General features: G+C 39.3%; 1 protein-coding gene across 3 annotated transcripts in view; it reads right to left on the reverse strand.

Annotated features, from left to right (window-relative positions):
- Positions 1-933: 933 nt before the first annotated feature.
- The window catches only part of ppme1 (protein phosphatase methylesterase 1), a 67,211-nt gene continuing 43,897 nt past the window's right edge, over positions 934-24,247 (reverse strand). For 2 of the 3 annotated variants that reach the window (XM_072262788.1, XM_072262787.1), the window contains 6 exons: positions 23,299-23,443; positions 22,844-22,955; positions 22,704-22,748; positions 20,147-20,211; positions 19,339-19,406; positions 935-5,177 (listed from right to left, as the gene is read on the reverse strand). In XM_072262788.1, the coding sequence (XP_072118889.1) occupies positions 5,159-5,177; positions 19,339-19,406; positions 20,147-20,211; positions 22,704-22,748; positions 22,844-22,955; positions 23,299-23,443 (454 nt within the window). In that variant the 3' untranslated portion in view covers positions 935-5,158. Of the gene's footprint in view, positions 5,178-19,338; positions 19,407-20,146; positions 20,212-22,703; positions 22,749-22,843; positions 22,956-23,298; positions 23,444-24,247 lie in introns of all 3 variants that reach the window. The other variant, XM_072262789.1, reaches the window with a different exon arrangement.

Consider the following 24,247-nt stretch of genomic DNA (forward strand, 5'->3'; position numbering starts at 1 on the left):
TGACTTGAATTCACTATTACTTTCCTTCTTACACTGGGCTTGAAAATTTAACATTTTGGATTAATATTTCTGAAGATTGACTCTGTGGTTAAGAAGACATATGGTGCATTGGCCTTCACCAATTGTGGGATTGAGTACAAGAGCCGAGAGGTAATGTTGCAGGTATATATGACCCTGGCCAGACCCTACTTGGAGTACTGTGCTCAATTCTGGTCGCTTCGCTACAGGAAGGATGTGGAGACCATAGAAAGGGTGCAAAGGAGCATGTCTTATGAGAATAGGTTGAGTGAACTCAGTCTTTTCTCCTTGGAGCGACAGAGGATGAGTGAACTTGGCCTTTTCTCCTTGGAGTGAGAGGTGACCTGATAGAGGTGTACGAGATAATGAGAGGCATTGATCGTGTGGATAGTCAGAGGCTTTTTCCCAAGGCTGAAATGGCTAGCACAAGAGGGCATAGTTTTAAGGTGTTTGGAAGTAGGTACAGAGGAGATGTCAGGGGTAAGTTGTTTCTTTTTATGCAGAGTGGGGTGAGTGTATGGAATGGGCTGCCGGCAGCAGTGGTGGAGACAGAAACAATAGGGTCTTTTAAGAGACTCCTGGACGGATACACAGACCTTAGAAAAATAGAGGGCTATGGGTAAGCCTAGGTAGTTCTAAGGTAAGGACATGTTCAGCACAGCTTTGTGGGCCGAAGGGCCTGTATTGTGCTGTAGATTTTCTGTGCTTCTATGTTTCTAAGATTGTTAAATGCACTGACAGTTCCTAATGGAAATGGGATGGAGAATTAAGATGGTGGGCAACAAAAGTGTGGGTCATTCTTGTGGACTGCACACAGGTGCTTACATTAGTCTGGTGTAATGCTCCATCTAGTGGCCAACTAAATAATTCTGAAATGTTTAGTTAGTTGTCATTTTCAGTAAAGAATTCAAATATTTAACACTATGGAATTGAATTTATTCCTTGCATAATCATTACAGCAAGTTCAATTAAATTAGCAAATAAAGTTCCACAATAGTTTCACTCCTAACTACAAATTCAATTATTTAACATGTCCCTGGAGTGTAAGTGAAAAACACATTTATTTTAGCCATTGGTTTCATACATTTCCTCTCAAGAAACAGAATGAATTAAATCCAGCAATTATTTAAATTCTTGGAAATATAATTTTCTGGGTAGAAATGTGAAAATTCTCATTCAAAATGTCTATTAAAACTAAATGGTATTGAGATTGTTTTACAATTCAGTACTAATGCTTACTTATGAGTGAATCTATTCTGATTTTGAATTCTGCTCTATTCTCTGCTCTTCATTGAGACCATCATAATGGTAAATTCCTGATTCAGTAAGTGATTTGCCATCAGCCAACATTTAGGAAAAATGAAAAAGTGTGTCCAAGTCAAAAAATTAGAGCACACATTTATCTATTTCAGTCATTTTTGTTTAGATGACAGATGATAAAAATAGACAGTTGCAAACGATTGAACAAAAATACTGGCTGGCTTAATGGGATTGAAGTTACAAAGTCACCTCTGAACAACCCCAGACAAATTCACAAAAAAGGATTATATTCACCTTGACAACCACATTGTTACTCATACCACTAAGATGTGAATCAATGCCTGTATGTTAAGCATACAATCCTATCTAACCAAGTTTCATGCATGCTAACGTGCATGATTGTATTGTCTGCAGAGCAATTTGGATGCTGTTTAAATCACTCTGGCTACTTCAAGCATGATGCATTTGCCTACAAGGCGACAGAAATGCTCTCAGCTATTATTTCTGATTGCAGTCTTCCAAATCAGAAATAGCATGCTGAAGGCAGTTGTTATCAAGATGTTCCTACTTCAATCATTGATCATCTGTACATCTCGTTTTTATCACTAACACAAGGAACTAAAGCAGGGTACATAATGCATTGGACATTTAGAAACAAAGACCTGAGAAAATACAGATTCAGTGAGCACAACGTAATTCATCCAACTTCAAACATGTTCAGACATTTCTTGCCACTGAGACAGAAAAAGGATCAAATTCTAAACTACAGGGAAGTGTAAATCTAACCTGGTAGGGATTTTAAAAAAAAACTTGTAGATTTACACTTCCCTGTAGTTCAGAATTTGATTCTTTTTCTATCTTAGTGGCAAGAAATTTTGATGCTAAGAAGTTGCTCTCCAAACCTAGTTAAAAAAAAAATCCTCATACACTTTTCAAGGAACATTCAGTTAAACATACAGGATCAAGTGTCACATTAATAATTTACTTCTTTGAACACATTCCATCTTGAGCTCAACTTTGTCCACGTGTTCCAAAAAAAATTCCAAGTGTACTTTTGAATATCTGTCCACAGGCATTGTGTGTTTGTTTCAGGAACCAAGATAGATCTTAGCAATCACATTTAGAGAACTTAAAAGCTGAAGTTTTATATATGTTCTGTACTAATCTGTTAATTTCAGCACACTGTACCCTTGTCTTTCCTTTGTTATCTCTAATATTCATTCACAATTTGACAGGTAGAGGTACATGAGAGTAAGAAATGGCTAAATAAAAACAATACAAGGCATGGCATTGTTAAAGCCTGAAGGTCAACAAACTTCAATTCACAAAATAAATCACCTCTTAGAAAATGCTTTGTTATTATTGAACTATTCTTGAAACACAAAAAGGCAATTAGGTGGAACTGCAAACTAGCACATCAGATTTTTAAGAACAGATCTGGGATTTGATTCATGTTCTTGAAACTGAGCTAGATAATAATGATTAAAACAAAAATGCATCTGAATTTTACAAATAGGAGATTAATAATACTGCAAAGAAAAAATAAACTGGGCAGTTTGTTTCTAATTATTCTCACCAAGTTAAATCAAACTTCATTAAAACATTACAAGTTGGATCAAAAAAAAAACAAATTTTAGAAAGAGACCCATTTTTTACCTCACTGAAGTCACTCTACATAATTCACTCTCAAATTTGCAAAATATAATTTCCCTTTTATTTCAAAAAAATATATATAACTTGTGCTAATACTTTGTAGGAAACATGCTTCATTCACCATTAGTGAAAACAATTGTGGGAGTTAAATAGCTTTGGGGTTCTCAGACTTGAACGGAAACATCAACAAAGCATTTAAAAAGTTGAAAATTGTTAAAAATATAAATTTTGAGTATGGGGCTCACATGTTAAGTTTGTAACAGACTAACCTAGAACTGACAACAGAAGGGCCTATTCACCTTCATAAGGTAAGTATACATAACTAAAAATTGAAACTTTCTACAAGACAGGCAGCATCTGTGGATAGAGGAAATGTTAAATGTTGTGACTTCTCATCAGTCTAAACACAGAGCTAAACTTCCAGAGAAAAGGGGAAAGAAGCAGAAAGCATGGAAGCATTTAAGAATCAATTAGGCACCATAGGGCATTTCTGGAAAGATATTAAACATGCTCAAATGGTCTCTCATCATGTATTATCATAATCTGAGACAAGTCATACAAAAAGCAATGGTATATTAACTAGAGTACTACATTGAAAAATGCATGTCAGGAGGATGTGCTTTAAAACAGCTAGTTGAGCTGCAGTAGAAACAGAGAACCTGAAAATGTAGATGGTGGATGTTCTGCCCAGTTTCAATTAAAATTTGGAGGAGTCCAAAATTGGGTATTAGGCTACAATTTGTACATTCAAGAGCCAAAGAATCATGGACACACAAAGTCAGTTTCCAATATGGCAACTGAGGTAACTTTAGAATCCAGAATGGGAGCTTGGATCCAAGGAGTTTAACTCGAAGCCTTATTTCTCCCTCTCTATTGTTTCCTTCAGCTACAATAGAACACTGACTTTGCATAGCAATTTATTAGATTTGTAAGCAGGAGATCAGTGTTTTAGAAATCTTTCTAAAGGAAGCTAAATTATCATTTATTGATGTTACTGCCGATACCAATGTTCACGTGCAGCAGCGCAATGTTCCAGTTATACAAAGTATCCCAGAAGACATTTCACCTAGATGTTGCCTGACTTGCTAATTACTTGCAGCAGACACTAGATCACTAGCATTTGCAGTGCTTTAGCTTCTGCTTCTGTACTCTGTTTTGACGTAGAGCAGTTTTGTACATGAAAGTCGAGCTATTCCAGGTCACCTGAGAGCTTTGTCATATCCCTTACACTTCCACACTTGGAACAATAAGTCCAGCCTCATATTAAAGTGGGCTGGAAAAAGTGGTTAGGCAGCTCATGGGATCTGATAACTCTTTCCAAATATATACTGTACTAAATTTATTTTAAAATCTCTTGTGAATCTGAATGCTGTACAGAACTAGCGAACATCCTCATGCAGAGATTACTCCTGATGAATACAATGCACACTATTGAATAAACTGCAGTATAACTTGTATTTTGCCAACATCTTAAGACAATAGTGTAATTATGATTTAAACACATTTCAAAATAAACAATTTTGATTAAACTAGTTTAAATAAACACTTTATCTCATCACAAAGAAATCAAAACATGTGCAAAATCATTTGTTTCTCAACAATTAAGGCCAATAAAGCTTGATCCCAGAAGCACATTCTAAATTCACTTCAAATCAGATTTAAGTCTCAGTAAGAGTATTTGCATTCTGATGGCTAAAATTGCAAAACAATATCCAGCAGCTTATTATATTTGGTTGAGTTGTCTTACATACTGCATTTGTATTTCTGTTTTATTTTATTCCTTTGATTTCCGACTTTGGAAATACTTCACTAAAGAAATAATGAACTCAATTTTAAACTACACTCAAATTTAACCACAGGAATTACTATCTCAAACACATAGCTCCAAAGCACATCTTACATCTTTAACCAACAGTACAAAAGGAAAAACTTCCAGGATCTAAAGCAGAATATGCGCAAGAAGAAAAATACACTATCTGAATAAGCAATCCCCTTTTAATTGTTTAAATCTTCGAATCGCAAACAGATTGTACTTTTGAGCCATTGTGCAGCTCCAGATTCTATCAATGAACGCAGGCTAAGAGTGGATTGGAGGAGGAATCCATTGTTCTGTCGTCCCAGCTTCACTGTATTACAGATTACACAGATGGCAATATGTGGATACATCACAGTGGCCCCTGATGCAGCTTTGTGCAGTCAAAGTTGAATCTGAAGGCTGCTGGATCTATTAAAAACTGGGATAAATGCTGAAACAGAGAAAAAGACATGGAAACCATCTCAAGATTACTGTTAATGTACAAGCAACAAGATACTCTTAAGAGTCAGCAACATTATCCACGCACAAATAAGGTATAATTCAGGGCACGCTACCACAGTGATTAAATTATACAGCTAACACTGAGAGGCCAGAGGGCTGATCTATATAATTTGAGTACAGTCACAAAAGTATGGGAATTTAAATTCAAATATTTAAGCAAATACATGGAGGTCAGTGACCAGTGGTGTTCAACAGTGATCTGTTCTGGGACCCTGCTCTTTGTAATTTTTATAAATGACTTGGATGAGGAAGAAGGGTGGATTAGAAAGTTTGCAGATAACATGAATGTTGGTGGCATTGTGGATAGTGTAGAAGGTTGCTGTAGATTACAATGGGACATTGATAGGATGCAGAACTGGACTGAGAATGGCAGATGGAGTTCAATCTGGAGAAGTGTGAAGTAATACACTTAGGAAGGTCAAATTTGAAGGCAGACTACAAAGTTAATGGCAGATTCTTAGCAGTGTGGAGGACAGAGGGATTTTGGGGTCAACGTTTATAAATCTCTCAAAACTGCAGAGTCACAAATGCATGGAATGTGCATGGAGAGGCACAAGTACTGGGGTGGTGGTAGAGGCGGATTCATTAGGAACATTAAGCACATGGGTGAAAGAAAAATGGAGAGCTATGTGGGAAGGAAGGTTTAGATTGATTGTGGAGAAGGTTCAAAGGTCAACATAATCAGAAATGGTAAGCTAGTATCTATAATGGTACTCATTAAACTAGACTGCATACACTAAAGTCCTTAAGGGAAGGAAGTTTAATATCCTTATCCCATCTGATGTATACATGATTCTGACCTATAAATGTTGTTGACTCTCAACTGTCTTCTTGGTTCATGGCCAATTAGAAGTCAGCAACAGTTTGTCAGTGATAGTCACATGAATGAAGATAAGAATATTAACCCTTTTTTCTATATTTAAACAATGGCACAACACTAGGGCTGAAGACTGAATTAGTCAAATTATAATTAATGTTTACAAGTTGTACGGAAAATCTCCAGCCTTGAAATGTTTACCATGTGGAAAACCCAAGGCATAGCTTTCATTAATGAGCACCTTCCTTTCTGTGGTTGGAGAACGCTCTTGGAAAAAGCACCCTGGAGCAGCTTGCCAGAGGAAAGAAAATTAAATTTGTGTGTACAATTACCAGTATGTGCACAAGTCACTTTAAATAATAATTTTTATACACATAAACTAACTGAAAATAAAATTCACAGTTAGAAGAATTTTAGAGGGGTTCCTATCCATGAGGTTGCAATCCTGCCTCGGACCAATTAATTCAATGAATATTAGAGCTCAAATATAAAAAGAACAAGGAAAGAATGTAAACTCTGAGAAGCAACTGAATAAGGTTAATTAATTTAAGATGTAAAACAATTTTGAAGTCTCAGAGACAGTCAAATGTCTGACAGCTTTACCTTCTTGGCTGGTTTACTTAAAATAAACAAATGTCTTTTTTCCTAGAAGTCAGACAAACATGTTACTAGTTCCATGTGACATTTAGTTCCCACTGACTATATTAAATATTGAATAAGAACATTGATTGTTTGAACACTGTCAATGGTAAGACCACAAGACATAGGAGCAGAATTAGGCTATTCAGCCCATTGAGTCTGTTCTGCCATTCCATCATGCCTGATCCCGAATCCCACTCAACCCCATACACCTGCCTTCTCGCCATATCCTTTGATGTCCTGACTGATCAGGAAACCATCACTTCCACCTTAAATATACCCACGGACTTGGCCTCCATTGTAGTCTGTGGCACAGCACTGTACAGATTCACTACTCACTAGCTAAAGAAAATTCTTCCTTACCTCTGTTCTAAAAGGTCACACCTCAATTTTGAAGCTCTGCCCTTTAGTTTTGGATAGCTCCACCATAGGAAACATCATCTCCACATCCACCCTATCTAGTCGTTTGAACATTTGGTAGGTTTCAATGTGACCTCCCCCCCACCCCCAAAATTCTTCTAAATTTCAGTGAGTACAGGCCCAAAGCTGCCAAATGCTCCTCATATGTTAACCCCTTCATTCCCAGAACCACCCTTTGGAACCTCCTCTGGACTCTCTCCAATGACAACACATCCTTCCTTAGACATGGGGCCCAAAACTGTTGGCAATACTCCAAGTGCGGCCTGACTAGTGTCATATAAAGGCTCAAAATTATCTCCTTGCTCTTATATTCTATTCCCCTTGCTCTTATATTCTATTCCCCTTGAAATAAATGCCAACATTGCATTTGCCCTCTTTACCACAGGCTCAACTTGTAAATTAACGATCTGGGAATCCTGCACAAGGACTCCTAAGTCCCTTTGTACATATGATGTTTGAACCTTCTCCCCATTTAGATAATAGTCCGCACTACTGTTCCTTTTGCCAATATGCATTATCATACATTTCCCAACACCGTATTCCTTCTGCCAATTTTTGCCTATTTTTCCAATTTGTCTAAGTCCTGCTGCAATTGCATTACTTCCTCAGCACTACCTACCCCTCCACCTATCTTCGTATCATTTGCAAACTTTGCCACAAAGTCATCAATTGTTATCCAAATCATTGACGAACAATGTGAAAAGTAGCAGTCCCAATACTGACCCCTGAGAAACACTAGTCACTGGCAGCCACCCAGAAGAGGACCTTTTTATTCCCTCTCACTGCCTCATGCCTGTCAGCCATTTCACTCCATGTCAGTATCTTTCCTGTAATGCCATATGATTTTATCTTGTTTTGCAGCCTCATGTGTGGCACCTTATCGAATGCCTTCTGAAAATCCAAATGAGTGATATCCACTGCCTCACCTTTGTCCATCCACCCTGCTTGTTACTTTCTCAAAGAACTCTAACAGATTTGACAGGCAAGATTTCCCTTTACAAAAACCATGTCCACTTTCACTTATTTTATCATTAGTCTCCAAGTACATCAAAACATCATCCTTAATAATTGACTCTAACACTTTACCAACCACTGAGGTTAGGCTAACTGGCCTATAATTTCCTTTCTTTTGTATTCCTCCCTTCTTGAATAGTGGAGTCACATTTACAATTTTCCAGTCCTCCGTGACCATGCCAGGATCAAGTGATTCTTGAAAGATCACGACCAATGCATCCATTATTTCTTCAGCAACCTCTCTCCGGACTCTGGGATGTAGTCCATCTGGTCCAGGTGACTTACCCACCTTAAGACCTTTCAGTTTGCCTAGCACTTTTTCCTTTGTAATAGCAATGGCACTCACTCCTGCTCCCCAACACGCATGAACCTCTGGCACACTGCTAGTGTCTTCCACAGTGAAGACTGATGCACAGTACCCATTAAGTTCATCTACCATTTCTTTGCTCGCCCCCCCCATTACTACCTCACCAGCATCATTTTCAGTGGTCCAATATCAACTTTTACCTCCCTCTTATTCTTTATACAACTGAAACAAAAAATTAATAGCCTATTTTATATTATTGGCTAGTCCACTCTCATATTTCATCTTTTCCCTTCTTATAGCTTTTTTAGTTGCCTTTTGTTGGATTTTAAAAGCATCTCAATCATCCACCTTCCCACTCACTTCTGCTACCCTTTCCTTGGCTTTTATGCAGTCCTTAACTTCCCTTGTCAGCCACAGTTGCTGAGACTTGAAGGGGGTGAGTAATTATTCAATCAATTATTCATAATATAGACTAATTTGCAGAAATTTGTTTTCACTGTATTTTTTTTGTAATTTATTTTTTAAGTTCATCATCAAACATCTGCATAAGATATATTTCAGATACTATACATATATATCATATAATCATATTTGCCACAAATCTCCACGTAATATTTATCTGAGGTATACACCTATAGAAAAGAGAGGAAAGAAAGAACAAGCAAAAGGAGAAAACTATGTACAAGTATGGAGTGATTTTTTTTTACAACATATTCACTGATTTGTGAGGATAAAATCAGGCCTATGGGGTGTTATGTAGTTGAACCATTTTTCCCAGTATGAATCAAATTGTTCCAACTTATGATTAACAGATGCTGTTATCTTCTCCATTTTGTAAATGTCTATTGTAATTTCCATCCATGCATTTAAAGTTGGGCTCTCCTTTGATAACCGTTTCCTAGTAAGAGTCTTTTTACCAGCCACCAACAGTATATTCATTAAATATTTATCTCTTTTCAACCATTTTTGAGGTACATACCCAAAATATATTGTCTTACTTTCTAAGGGTATTTCACATTTAAAAATGTCTTGTAGGGCATTGTGTATGCCACTCCAATAGTCTTTGATAATGGGGCAATCCCAGAAAATATGATAATGGTTTGCAAGCAACACACATCAAAGTTGCTGGCGAATGCAGCAGGCCAGGCAGCATCTCTAGGAAGAGGTGCAGTCGACGTTTCAGGCCGAGACCCTTCGTCAGGACTAACTGAAGGAAGAGTGAGTAAGAGATTTGAAAGTGGGGGGAGGAGGGGGAGATCTGAAATGATAGGAGAAGACAGGAGGGGGAGGGATGGAGCCAAGAGCTGGACAGGTGATAGACAAAAGGGATACGAGAGGATCATGGGACCGGAGGCCTAGGGAGAAAGAAAGGGGGAGGGGGGAAGCCCAGAGGATGGGCAAGGAGTATAGTGAGAGGGTCAGAGGGAGAAAAAGGAGAGAGAGAAAAAACTATAAAATAATAGTAAATAAATAACGGATAGGGTATGAAGTAAATATAAAAAGGAGAGTGAGAAAGAATGTGTGTATATAAATAAATAACGGATGGTGTATGAGGGGGAGGTGGGGCATTAGCGGAAGTTAGAGAAGTCAATGTTCATGCTATCAGGTTGAAGGCTACCCAGACGGAATATAAGGTGTTGTTCCTCCAACCTGAATGTGGCTTCATCTTTACAGTAGAGGAAGCTGTGGATAGACATGTCAGAATGGGAATGGGATGTGGAATTAAAATGTGTTTATTGTTTGCAATTAAAATGGTTTGCATTTTGGCTTCCACAATTTCTCCAGCAAACAGGGAGGTTACTATCATAATGGGATTTCTGAGAAGGTGCAATAAAATATCTTATCAAGTTTTTCCATCTGAACTCCCTCCATTTCTGTGAACTGGTACACTTCCATTGATACCTCCATATTATTGTCCATTCTTCCTCAGATATAATTATACCTCCTTCCTTCTCCCATTTTGTTTTAATGTATGAAGTCGAATGTGTTTTAAGATTTGACAAACCCTTGTACACGCTTGAAATGATTCTACTACCATTATCTGAATTATACGCTTTTCTAAATAGCTCCATCAAACATGTACTTGCCTTGGTTACATTTTTAACCCTCCTATTAACATACTGTCACATCTGTAGATACCGATAAAAGTCTTGTTTTTCGAGTAAGTGTTTCCCTTTAAGCATTTCAAAACTGAACAGTTTTCCTTCTTTCATAATATTGCAAAGAACTGTTATTTCTTTAGCTATCCAGTCCTTAAATCTAGCATTCAGTTTATTCAGCGTAAAATCCAAGTCATATGCACACCATTTAAGAATTGCAATATCTCCCTCTAGTTTATATTCTTTTATAATAGTTTTCCATATTTTAAGAGTCCATTTCACCCATGGATTATCACTAGTATTTATGTACCTTTGTAAGTTATCAGCCAAAATTGCCTGTATGGGGATGGGAAGTATCCCCTCCTCAATGTTTTTCCATTGAGCATCATATGATGGGTTGCACCAACATATCACAGCTCTCAACTGTGCTGCAAAATAATCATCTTTAAGGGAAGGTAGGCCCCATCCTTCCTTTTCCTTGGCTAATTGCAAAGTTTTGCGATGGACTCTAGGTCTTTTACCTTGCCATATACATCTTGATAACATTTTGTTCCATTTATTGAATTAATTCTGATTAATCTCTATTGGTAGGGTCTGAAAGAGATAGAATAGTCTGGGCAATATATTCATTTTAATAGATTCAAACCTTGAACTGAGACTGAAAAAAGGAATGAGGTTCCATCTTGTTATATCTTCCTCAATTTTTTTTTATATACAGGCTGATAATTTGAGGTGACTAGTCATGTAGATGAGGGTAGTGCAGTGGATGTGATCTACATGGATTTAAGTAAGGCATTTGACAAGGTTCCACACGGTAGGCTTATTCAGAAAGTCAGAAGGCATGTGATCCAGGGAAGTTTGGCCAGGTGGATTCAGAATTGGCTTGCCTGCAGAAAGCAAAGGATAGTGGTGGAGGGAGTACATTCAGATTGGAGGGTTGTGACTAGTGGTGTCTCACAAGGATCGGTTCTGGGACCTCTACTTTTCGTGATTTTTATTAACAACCTGGATGTGGGGGTAGAAGGGTGGGTTGGCAAGTTTGCAGACGACACAAAGGTTGGTGCTGTTGTGGATAGTGTAGAGGATTGTCAAAGATTGCAGAGAGACATTGATAGGATGCAGAAGTGGGCTGAGAAGTGGCAGATGGAGTTCAATCCGGAGAAGTGTGAGGTGGTACACTTTGGAAGGACAAACTCCAAGGCAGAGTACAGAGTAAATGGCAGGATACTTGGTAGTGTGGAGGAGCAGAGGGATCTGGGGGTACACGTCCACAGATCCCTGAAAGTTGCCTCACAGGTAGATAGGGTAGTTAAGAAAGCTTATGGGGTGTTAGCTTTCATAAGTCGAGGGATAAAGTTTAAGAGTCGCGAGGTAATGATGCAGCTCTATAAAACTCTGGTTAGGCCACACTTGGAGTACTGTGTCCAGTTCTGGTCACCTCACTATAGGAAGGATGTGGAAGCATTGGAAAGGGTACAGAGGAGATTTACCAGGATGCTGCCTGGTTTAGAGAGTATGCATTATGATCAGAGATTAAGGGAGCTAGGGCTTTACTCTTTGGAGAGAAGGAGGATGAGAGGAGACATGATAGAGGTATACAAGATATTAAGAGGAATAGATAGAGTGGACAGCCAAGCGCCTCTTCCCCAGGGCACCACTGCTCAATACAAGAGGACATGGCTTTAAGGTAAGGGGTGGGAAGTTCAAGGGGGATATTAGAGGAAGGTTTTTTTTTACTCAGAGTGGTTGGTGCATGGAATGCACTGCCTGAGTCAGTGGTGGAGGCAGATACACTAGTGAAATTTAAGAGACTACTAGACAGGTACAGTGGCATGCAAAAGTTTGGGCACCCCTGGTCAAAATTTCTGTTACTGTGAATAGCTAAGTGAGTCAAAGATGAACTGATTTCCAAAAGGCATAATGTTAAAGATGACACATTTCTTTAATATTTTAAGCAAGAAAACTTTTTTATTTCCATCTTTTAAAGTTTCAAAATAACAAAAAAGGAAAAGGGCCTGAAGCAAAAGTTTGGGTACCCTGCATGGCAGTACTTAGTAACACCCCCTTTGGCAAGTATCACAGTTTGTAAACGCTTTCTGTAGCCAGCCAAGAGTCTTTCAATTCTTGTTTGGGGGATTTTCACCCATTCTTCCTTGCAAAAGGCTTCTAGTTCTGTGAGATTCTTGGGGCGTCTTGCATGCACTGCTCTTTTGAGGTCTATCCACAGATTTTCGATGATATTTAGATCGGGGGACTGTGAGGGCCATGGCAAAACCTTAAGCTTGCACCTCTTGAGGTAGTCCATTGTGGATTTTGAGGTGTGTTTATGATCATTATCCTGTTGTAGAAGCCATCCTCTTTTCATCTTCCGCTTTTTTACAGACAGTATGATGTTTGCTTCCAGAATTTGCTGGTATTTAATTGAATTCATTCTTCCCTCCACCAGCAAATATTCCCCATGTCACTGGCTACACACAAGCCCAAAGCATGATCGATCCACCCCCGTGCTTAACAGTTGGAGATGGGTTCTTTTCATGAAATTCTGCACCCTTTTTTCTCCAAACATACCTTTGCTCATTGCGGCCAAAAAGTTCTATTCAAAAGGTTCAAAGGAACATCTAAACAAGCCTGATGCATTTTGGAAACAAGTCCTGTGGACTGATGAATTTAAAATAGAACTTCTTGGCTACAATGAGCAAAGGTATGTTTGAAGAAAAAAGGGTGCAGAATTTCATGAAAAGAAAATAGTATTCTTTAGTTGTAGGTCAAAATCAACAGATAAATATATAGGTGCATGGTCACTTATATCTATTGTCCCAATTCCACAGGTGTTTATTTTGTCTTTGTCTTTTCCAAATGTTATGAAATAGTCTATTCTTGCCTATACAGAATGAGGGAGGGGGCAGAATAATGAGTGTAATACCTTCTGTCCGGGAAAAGGTCCCTCATCAATTAAACCAACATCCTCAAAAAGTGTATTAACTCTCTTATGTAAGGATTTTGTTTCCTAGGTTTTTCTATTGGAAGAGTCTAACTTTGGTTGTAATTGTAAATTTAAGTCTCTCCCACATACCAGGAGACCTTCTGTTTCCGTTACCATAATATTAGTAATTTTTTGAAAGAAACTAATATCACTTCCTGGGGGCGTGTATATATTCAATAGAGTAACTGAATTTCCATCTATATTCCCCCTTAGCAGAATATATCTGCCCTCCTTATCTCCCATTTCCAATACTTTTTCAAAATTTAGCTTGCTTGAGATAAGAATAGCAACTCCTCTCCTATGTCCTGATTTATATGAGGAGAAGAACAAATTAGTGAAGCCCATTCTCTTTATTTTCCATGCTCATTATCACTTAAGTGAGTTTCTTGTAAATATACTACATGGGCTTGTTTTTTTTTCATTTTGGATAGAATTTTACTGCATTTGATTGGATTTAACAGCCCATTGACATTAAAAGAAATGAATTTTACTTTGTCCTTAGCCATGTGTATTTATCTGTCAATATATCATTGAAATTAGCAGAATAAAACTTAATTGATCTACTCCCTGAACAAATAAGAACCAAGAAACTTGAATACTAAAAAAAAGGCAACGAAGGTGTGATTCCAAGGCTTAGGTCTCTAGTAGATGACCCTGGGTTGAGCTAGAGGAAAGGTCTAGCCATGGGGGATAGCCCCTCCTCCCTGTGAGTTGGGGGCCCCATCACAGTACCCATAAAAATAAGTGAACAAGTCTATGTCCATTACACAGAAAAGATTTCCCTGTGTATTCCTCATATATATATATATATATATATATATATATATATATATATTCTCATTTAGGTGGGGAAAAAGGAGTGAATGAATGAATTTAAAAAATTGAGCAATATAAAATCCACATTATAATAAGTATTTCTTGAAAAAGGTCTATTTTTGCTTCTGTTTATCGTATCAACACTTTTAAAGTTAGTCAAACATTATGGCTCTTCTGGAGGGGGTGAGGGCTGTCTTCGGAAAACTCACAGACTCTTCCTGATATTCTCTTGCCCTCCTTCCGTCCCCTGCTTTCTTGGTTCTCTTACTATTTCCCAAGCAGATCAGGATAACTGCTCAGCCAGGCTTTCCCTCGGTTTGATCACGCTGACGGGCAGTCCTCTGTTCCTCATGTCTGTAGTCACCTCTTCCACTGTCTGATACAGTTGCATACCATCTTCATAAAACACCCGCAGTTTAGCAGGGTACGGAGTTTGGAATCTAATCTTTCCTTGTTTTAATACTTGCTTTACTGCAGAGTATTCTTTATGTTTCTGCAGGACCGCCAGGGAGTAATCTTGATCGAACTATATTAATTTCTGGTCCAAAAACACCCTCTTCTTACCCCAGTCCCTTCGTAGAATCTCCGCCTTGGTATTGTATCGAAGGAATCTAATTACTATTGAGCATGGCTTATCTTCTCTGTCTCCAGTAGGCCTTGGGACGAGCGCACGGTGTGCCCTCTCAATTTCAAGCTCCATAGTGCAGGGAATCTCTAGTGCGTCCCGCAACAACTTTCCTACAAACTCCATCATAGACAAACCCTCTGCTCCTTTGGGAACATTGTATATCCTGATACTTTTCCATCGTGATCTTCCCTCCTGGTCAATTAGTTTACTTTCTTGTTGATTTAATATTTTTATCGTCTTACTTAGTATCCGTTCCACATTTTGCATGTGATCTTCCAGCTTCTCAATTCCACTCTCTGCCACCGCTATTTTTGATTGATGTTGGCGAGCTCTGACTTGATATCATTGAGTTGCTGTTATATATCTTTTTGGAATCCCCATATCCCTTCCAGAATTTTTATCATATTTGCTGCTTCACCTGAACTAGGCGCATCGTCAGCCTCGCTAGCACGCGTTCAAATAGGAGAGACGCGTGTTGCACGTCTCTCGTACGCAGGCTCCACAGTGACGCTTTTTTTAATCTCCATTCTCTTTCCCCATTCTTGCCCCCCTTATCAATTCAGATATTTTTGAAAGATCTTACATTTGATGGACTAACGGGGCAATATATACTTTTTTCCAGAGGAACTATTGATTTAAGCAGCCATTCTGGACGATGACGTCACAGGAACCTTGTTTTCACTTTGATCAACAGAAAAATACTCTATCATGTCATAGGGAAGTACAGCACAGAAACAGGCCCTTTGGCCCATCTAGTCCATGCTGAAACCATTTAAACTGCCTACTCTCATCAACCCTTCACTATCTATGTATCTAAACATTGAAATCGAGGTCACATGGACCACATGTACTGGTAGCTCATTCCACACTCTCATGACCCTCTGAGTGAAGATGTTTCCCCTCATGTTCCCCTTAAACTTTTCACCTTTCACCCTTAACCCATAACCACTAGTTGTCATCCCATCCAATCTCAGTAGAAAAAAACTTCCTGCATTTACTCTACCTATACCTCTCATAATTTTGTCCTGTATACTTTTGTCAAATCTCCTCTCGATCTTCTCCATTTAAAAGAATACAGTCCTAACTTATTCAATCTTTCCTTATAACTTGGTTCCTCAGTGTTAAAAAAAGCCAAATTAAATCCACTGTGATTCAATGTTGTAAAATATTAATAAATAAAAACTTCAGGAGAGAGTTGAATAATTTTTATAGGCACTGTATGTACAATAAAGCTCATTCAGGGGTCCCTTGTGCAATGATTTAGGCATTTGCTTATAAAAAATGATGGAATAAATATATAAAGGCAATAGATTTCATCATGACATTGCAAGGTTGCTGAAAAGCAAGTTACCAGTCTGTGTTCCCAGTTTAGTGAGATAGGAGTGAGCACAGGATTATCATAATCAAAGAGGTACAGAAGAAGAAAATAACAAAAGAAAATCTTACACTGATACTATTTACAAAGCGGAGTCATAAATTATGTGAATACAGAAATATTAAAGAATTTGTAAATCCAAAAAAAATAACAGAGCTGTCGTGGTGGGAGATTTTAATTTCCCAAATATCGATTGGCATCTCCCTAGAATGAGGAGTTTAGATGGAGTGGAATTTGTTAGGTGTGTTCAAGAAGGTTTCTTCATAAAATATGTATATATAAGCCTACAAGAGGAGAGACTGTACTTGATTTGGTATTGGGAAATGAACCTGGTCAGGTGTCAGATCTCTCAGTGGGAGAGCATTTTGGAGATAGTGATCATAATTCTATCTCCTTTTTAACAGCATTGGAGAGAGATAGGAACAGACAGGTTAGAAAAGCGCTTAATTGGAGTAAGGGGAATTATGAGGCTATCAGGCAGGAAATTGGAAGCTTAAATTGAGAACAGATGTTCTCAGGGAAAAGTATGGAAGAAACGTGACAAATGTTCAGGGGATATTTGCATGGAGTTCTGCGTAGGTAAGTTCCAATGAGACAGGGAAGTTATGGTAGGGTACAGGAACAGTGGTGTACAAAGGCTGTAATAAATTTAGTCAAGAAAAAAAGAAAAGCTTACAAAAGGTTCAGAGAGCAAGGTCATGTTAGAGATCTAGAAGTTCATAAGGCTAACAGGAAGGAGCTTAAAAAGGAAATTAGAGCCAGAAGGGGCCATGAGAAGGTCTCGGCAGGCAGGATTAAGGAAAACCCCAAGGCATTCTACAACTATGTGAAGAGCAAGAGGATAGGACGTGAAAGAATAGGACCTACCAAGTGTGACAATGGGAAAGTGTGTATGGAACTGGAGGAAATAGCAGAGGTACATAATGAATACCTTACTTCAGTATTCACTACGGAAAAGGATCTTGGTGATTGTAGTGATGACTTGCAGTGGACTGAAAAGCTTAAGCATGTAGATATTAAGAAAGAGGATGTGCTGGAGTTTTTGGAAAGCATCAAGCTAGATAAGTCACCGGGACCGGATGAGATGTACCCCAGGCTACTGTGGGAGGCGAGGGAGGAGATTGCTGAGCCTCTGGCGATGATCTTTGCATCATCAATAGGGAGGGAAGAGGTTCCGGAGGATTGAAGGTTGCAGATATTGTTCCTTTATTCAAGAAAAGGAGTAGAGATAGCCCAGGAAATTATAGACCAGTTAGTCTTACTTCAGTGGTTGGTAAGTTGATGGAGAAGATCCTAAGAGGCAGGATTTATGAACATTTGGAGAGGTATAATATAATTATGAATAGTCAGCATGGCTTTGCTAAGGGCAGGTCGTGCCTTAAGAGCCTGATGGAATTTGCTGAGGATGTGACTAAACACATTAATGAAGGAAGAGCAGTAGATGTAGTGTATATGGATTTCAGCAAGCATTTGATAAGGTACCCCATGCCAGGCTTATTGAGAAAGTAAGGAGGCATGGGATCCAAGGGGACATTGCTTTGTGGATCCAGAAATGGCTTGCGCACAGAAGACAAAGTGGTTGTAGAAGGGTAATATTCTGAATGGAGGTCAGTGACCAGTGGTGTGCCTCAGGGATCTGTTCTTGGACCCTTACTCTTCGTGATCTTTATAAATGACCTGGATGAGGAAGTGGAGGGATGGGTTAGTAAGTTTGCTGATGACACAAAGGTTGGGGGTGTTGTGGATAGTGTAGAGGGCTGTCAGAGTTTGCAGCAGGACACTGATAGGATGCAAAACTGAGCTGAGAAGTGGCATGGAGTTCAGCCCAGTTAAGTGTGGTGCAAACACGAGGAAATCTGCAGATGCTGGAAATTCAAGCAACACACACAAAATGCTGGTGGAACGCAGCAGGCCAGACAACATCCATAGGAAGAAGCACAGTCGACCTTTCGGCCCGAAACGTCGACTGTGCTTCTTCCTATGGATGCTGTCTGGCCTGCTGCATTCCACCAGCATTTTGTGTGTGTTAAGTGTGAAGTGGTTCATTTTGGTAGGTCAAATATGATGGCAGAATATAGTATTAATGGTAAGACTCTTGGCAGTGTGGAGGATCAGAGGGGTCTTGGGGTCCGAGTCCATAAGATGTTCAAAGCAGCTGCGTAGGTTGACTCTGCGGTTAAGAAGGCATACAGTGTACTGGCCTTCATCAATCATGGAATTGAATTTAGGAGCCAAGAGGTAATGCTGCAGCTATATAGGACCCTGGTCAGACCCCACTTGGAATACTGGGCTCAGTTCTAGTTGCCTCACTACAGGAAGGATGTGGAAACCATAGAAAGGGTGCAGAGGAGATTTACGATGATGTTGCCTGGATTGGGGAGCATGCCTTATGAAAACAGGTTGAGTGAACTCAGCCTTTTCTCCTTGGAGCAACGGAGGATGAGAGGTGACCTAATAGAGGTGTATAAGATGATGAGAGGCATTGATCATGTGGATAGTCAGAGGCTTTTTCCCAGGGCTGAAATCACTGCCACAAGAGGGCACAGGTTTAAGGTGCTTGGGATTAGGTACAGAGGAAATGTCAGGGGTAAGTTTTTTTACTCAGAGAGTGGTGAGTGCATGGAATGGGCTGCCAGCAATGGTGGTGGAGGCAGATAGGACCGGGTCTTTTAACAGACTTTTGGATAGGTACATGGAGCTCAGAAAATAGAGGGCTATGAGTAACCCTAGTAGTTTCTAAGGTAGAGACATGGTCGGCACAACTTTGGCGGCCGAAGGGCCTGTATTGAGCTGTAGGTTTTCTATGCTTTAAACTGTAGAATGGACATTATTCTGATTAACGTATTCTTGGGCCCTAATGATTATCAGGATCAGAAAGGAAGTTATATGAGACACAAGATCCACCACCATCTTACTGATGAATGTACTGATCTGTCTTCATGTTGTAATCAATCAAATGCAGTACAGAAAAGAATGGGTTAAACACTCTTACCTTTGGATGTCACCCTTTGATTCCGTAAACTTATTACGAATCATGAATGTTGCAACTGCCTCTGCCACCTACAAAAATATTACTATTACTACAAAACTGATGATGTCAAGGGTTAATAAATTTGAACTCTAGTTAAGGAAAAAAAACACTGCAGTCAACCTGTGTTTCAAATTGTAAATTTGTTAAAATTACGTTTGCTTTTCAAATTAAAAAGAACTTTAAGAAAATAGAAGTTCTAAAAAAAATACACAAACCTAAACTGGAAAATACTGGAGACCTGTGCAGCAGCTCTGAAAACTCTGTAAAAGTCCTCACACATGAAGTGACTTTTACCTTCTCTGATACAGAAAGCAAATTTGGTTTTATTTTAGGTTTGCACCATTTACAAGATTAATCAATCTTAGTTTTATGCAAAAAAAAAATTCTAAGACATCGCAAATATTATCAAAGACCATTTTTTTAGAAAAAATTACAATCCCATTTCTGTTTATTTATCTAAAGTTATTTAAAGACATCAATTATTTTTTATAGATGAAGGTAGCAGCTTGTGGCTACATCTGATTGCTATTTAAAATAACATGCACCCAAATGCTTTTTAGCTCATCATTTGTGATTTTTAAAAAAATGCTCCTATATAAGAGGCAACAATTAGCAGTGATTGTCTATCCTTAAAAACCCCTGGGAATATTGATCGGTCACTGGTTTTGGCTCAATTCTGATTCTAAGGTTTAGAACAAGTTGAAATATGAATGTGATGACTAAATTAAAACAATCCTGATAATGAACAACAAAAAAAAACTTCGCTTACTTTGTCTGGTGCATCTTCATGTACAGCATGGCCACATTGTGGTAGAACTTGCATTTGAAATTTTCCTTTGAACAAATAATTATACAGAGGTGCATTAGTGATTTCATCATTAATTAATGTTCTCAAACAGCAGAAGCAGTCATTTAGAAATATCCAGTCTATGCCAACTCTGAGCAATACCATTCCTCCAATAATTTTTCCTGCAACCTATTCTTCCCATGTTCTCAATATCTCCCCAAGGATTCTTCCAGGCACTAGACACAAGGAGAAATTTGCCAATCTACCCACCAAAATATATATTTCTGGGATGTGGGAGAAAATCTGTCACTTTGGAGAACATGCAAACTCCATACAGAAAGCACCAGAGTTCAAGAATGAATATGGGTCACTGACCTGTGAGAAAACAGCTCTATCTATTGCATCACTCCACCAAAACAAGTAGTTTATACTTCAAAAGTAATTCCTTCTTATGATCAAAAACTTGGAAGTGTCCAGAGTACCGATCCAGTGCTTTCCCAGCGTATATGACAAATATACTTTCCTCTGGCTTCCAGCCAGGTACAAGTATCGGTTAGAACCGACATTTTGATGACAAACTCTGCCGAAGATGGCTAAATCCCTGATGAAGGGCAGAGTTTGTCATTGAAAATGACAAAGGTGTCCAGTCCCTATACACCTCCATCCCCCACCAGGAAGACGTCAAAGCTCTCCGTTTCTTTCTGGACAATAGACACAACCAGCTCCCCTCCACCACCACACACCTCTGTCCAGCAGAACTTGTCCTCACTCTCAATAACTTCTACTTCGGTTCCTCCCACTTATTTCAAACAAAAGGTGTAGCCATGGATACTTGCATGGATCCCAGCAACGCCTGCTTTTTTTAATCGGCTACATAGAAGTCTATGTTACAAGCCTACACTGTGTCACTCCCCCACTTTCCCTACGTTACATCGACAACTGCATTGGTGCTGCTTCCTGCACCCATGCAGAGCTCATCGGCTTCATCAACTTTGCTCCAACTTCCACCCTGCCCTCAAATTTACCTGGTCCATTTCCGACACCTCCTTTCCCTTTCTCAATCTCTCTGTCTCTATCTCTGGAGACAGTTTATCTATTATAAACCCACTGACTCTCACAGCTACCTGGACTATACCTCTTCTCACCTTGTTACTTATAAAACTACCATCGCCTTCTCTCAATTCCTCTGTCTCTGCCACATCTGCTCTCAGGATGAGGCTTTTCATTCCAGAACAAAGGAAGGGGGTTCCTTTCCTCCACTATCAATGCTACCCTCAAATGCATCTTCTCCATTTTGTGCACGTCTGCCCTCACCCTATCTTCCCACCACCTCATCCGGGATAGGGTTCCTCTTCTCCTCACCTACCACCCCATCAGCCTCCGTGTCCAGCACATAATTCTCCGTAACCACTGCCATCTCGAACGGGATCCCACCACCAAGCACATCTTTCCCTCCACCACCCGCCCCAAGACTTTCTGCTTTCCACAGGGATCGCTTCCTATGCAAATTCCTTGTCCATTCATCCCTCCCCGCTGATCTCCCTCCTGACACTTATCCTTGCAAATAGAACAAGTGCTACACCTGCCCCTATACCCCCTCCCTCACTATTATTCAGGGCCCCAAACAGTCCTTCCAGGTGAGGTGACACTTCACCTGTGAGTCTGTTGGGGTCATCTACTGCATCCAGTGCTCCCGGTGTGACCTCCTGTATATTGGTGAGACCTGACATAGATTGGGAGACCGCTTTGCTGAGCCCACTAGAAAAAGTGGGATCTCCCATCGTAATTCCACTTCCCATTCCCATCTGTCAGTCCATGGCCGCCGCCTCTACTGTCGTGATGAGGTCCCACTTAGGTTGGAGGAACACCACCTTATATTCTGTCTGGATAGCCTCCAACCTGATGGCATGACCATCGATTTTTCGAACTTAACTTCAGCTAATGCACCCTCCCGCCACCCTTCCCCATTCCCATTTCCCTCTCTTTATCTCCTTACCTGCCCATCACCTCCCTCTGGTGCTCCTCCCCCTTTTCTTTCTTCCATGGCCTTCTGTTCTCTCCTGTTAGATTCCCCCTTCTCCAGCCCTGTACCTCTTTCACCAATCAACTTCCCAGCTCTTTACTTCACCCCTCCCCCTCTCAGTTTCATCTATCACATTGTGTTTCTTCCCCCCCCCCCCACCTTCTAACTCTGACTCATCTTTTTTTCCCCCAGTCCCGAGGAAGGGTCTTGGCTCAAAATGTCGACTGTACTCCTTTCCATAGATGCTGCCTGGCCTGCTGAGCTCCTCCAGCGTTGTGTGTGTCTGTTGGATTTCCAGCATCTGCAGATTTTCTCTTGTTTGTGAAGTTTATGGATTACCACATTAAAGTACCAAAGAGTATTAAGGAAAATAGTTTGCATTAACCCTTGTGAAAAGGTATTTTGTAAATCGGCTATTTATTTTGACAACTAAGCATTTACTCTCACATCTGTTATTGAAATTATTCCTGGGTGAGAATGCATAACCCAAAATATTCAAAAACATTACAGTATTACCTTGCATTTGACCAATTGTGAGGTCTCGATCCAATCTGTCGACACCTACAACAAAGATTTTAAATGGATTTTTGAAATTACATAAAAGATTTTTAAGCAGTTTCTACAAAGAAATAGATTTTAACCAATGAAGAGTATACCTGCTAGTAACAGTAGCTTGGGAACCGGGCAACTAAGAAAGAGGTTGGATAATCCTCTGAACCACCCTTCCCAATACTTTTCAGTTCTGGATAGTTCGATACGCCAGGTATACTGAAACAAAGAATAGTGAACGTATTTAGCCAGCCAGCCATAGAACACAATACAGATTTAAGGAAGAAGAGAAAATAAGCAGTCAATCATAAAGAAATAAGTCCAGATTCTAGGAAACTGAAAAAAATTGAAAATGCTGGAAGTACCGAACTTACTGAGTATTTACAGCATTTTCATTTATTTTTAGTTAACTATTAGCATAACACAGCTGAAAAACAAAACTAGTGAGTGACGACATACTTTCTCTCCTACCCCCTCACCCCACCATCCATAAGCAAAAGACTTTTGCAACAAGAACATAAACCAATGAATATTATTTATACTTTTATCCAAATTAACTTACTTCAGCTTTATCTTCTTTTATACTTGGTTCAATTTTTTTCTCCTTCTTTGCAATTCCTCCTTCTTCTTCCTCCTCCTCCTCTTCATGAATAGCAGTGTCTACAAGAGATTGAGAGGTCCCTGGAGTGTTGGAATCTTCCTCGTATCTGCATGGAATCAATTCAAAATTACCTCATGACTTTCAATATTTTAATCATTCTTACTGAACTATCTTATTAGCCTTACCAAATTAAAATCCAGAGGAAACACCTACCAAAGTTGGTATATGTTTTAGTTACTTAATTTATATGATCTTCTGTAGCTATCACTGGGATTTTCCTATCCATTCTGAAACAGATGGAACAATTATATTGCCCACCTTTTTCATAGAGTATTCCATTTCTTAATAACTCAGAGGGGTTATTATCTTGAACTGTTAGGGAAAAACACCAGAGGGCAAACAACACATCAAGAAGATATAGGCTAGAGTCATGGCTCCCTAAAATTCACACTCTCCCCCCCATTCCTCTTTAATGCATATTCCCTTCTTTGTAATAGCATCCAGAGGCATGGAATCACACTGCATTTAAAATTATTGATATCCTGCTTTTCACCTTCTTTCTCTCAATCTCATTTTCTTTTTGATGTTTATTTGTTTGATATGTGGATAAAGCAATAGTCAAATTTAACAGAAAACCCATAGCTTCTCCACAGACCATCCCTCTCTCCACACTGTCTCAAGGGGAACTAGGATTTTAACAAGTACAGTATTTTATACAACTTGGTAATGAGCTTCTGACCCAATTATTCTCATTTGTAAATCTGCAAAATCACCCATCTCCACTCAATCTGCTAGTTGAAACTTCATTACATGATAGTCTTCTCTAAATTCAACTATTCTAATGCTTTCCTGCCTGCTCTCCAACCCTTCACAATTCACAGCTCTTACCATAACCAACTCAAATGCTGTT

Source organism: Mobula birostris, chromosome 7 (genome assembly GCF_030028105.1).
Source record: "Mobula birostris isolate sMobBir1 chromosome 7, sMobBir1.hap1, whole genome shotgun sequence".
NCBI lineage: Eukaryota > Metazoa > Chordata > Chondrichthyes > Myliobatiformes > Myliobatidae > Mobula > Mobula birostris.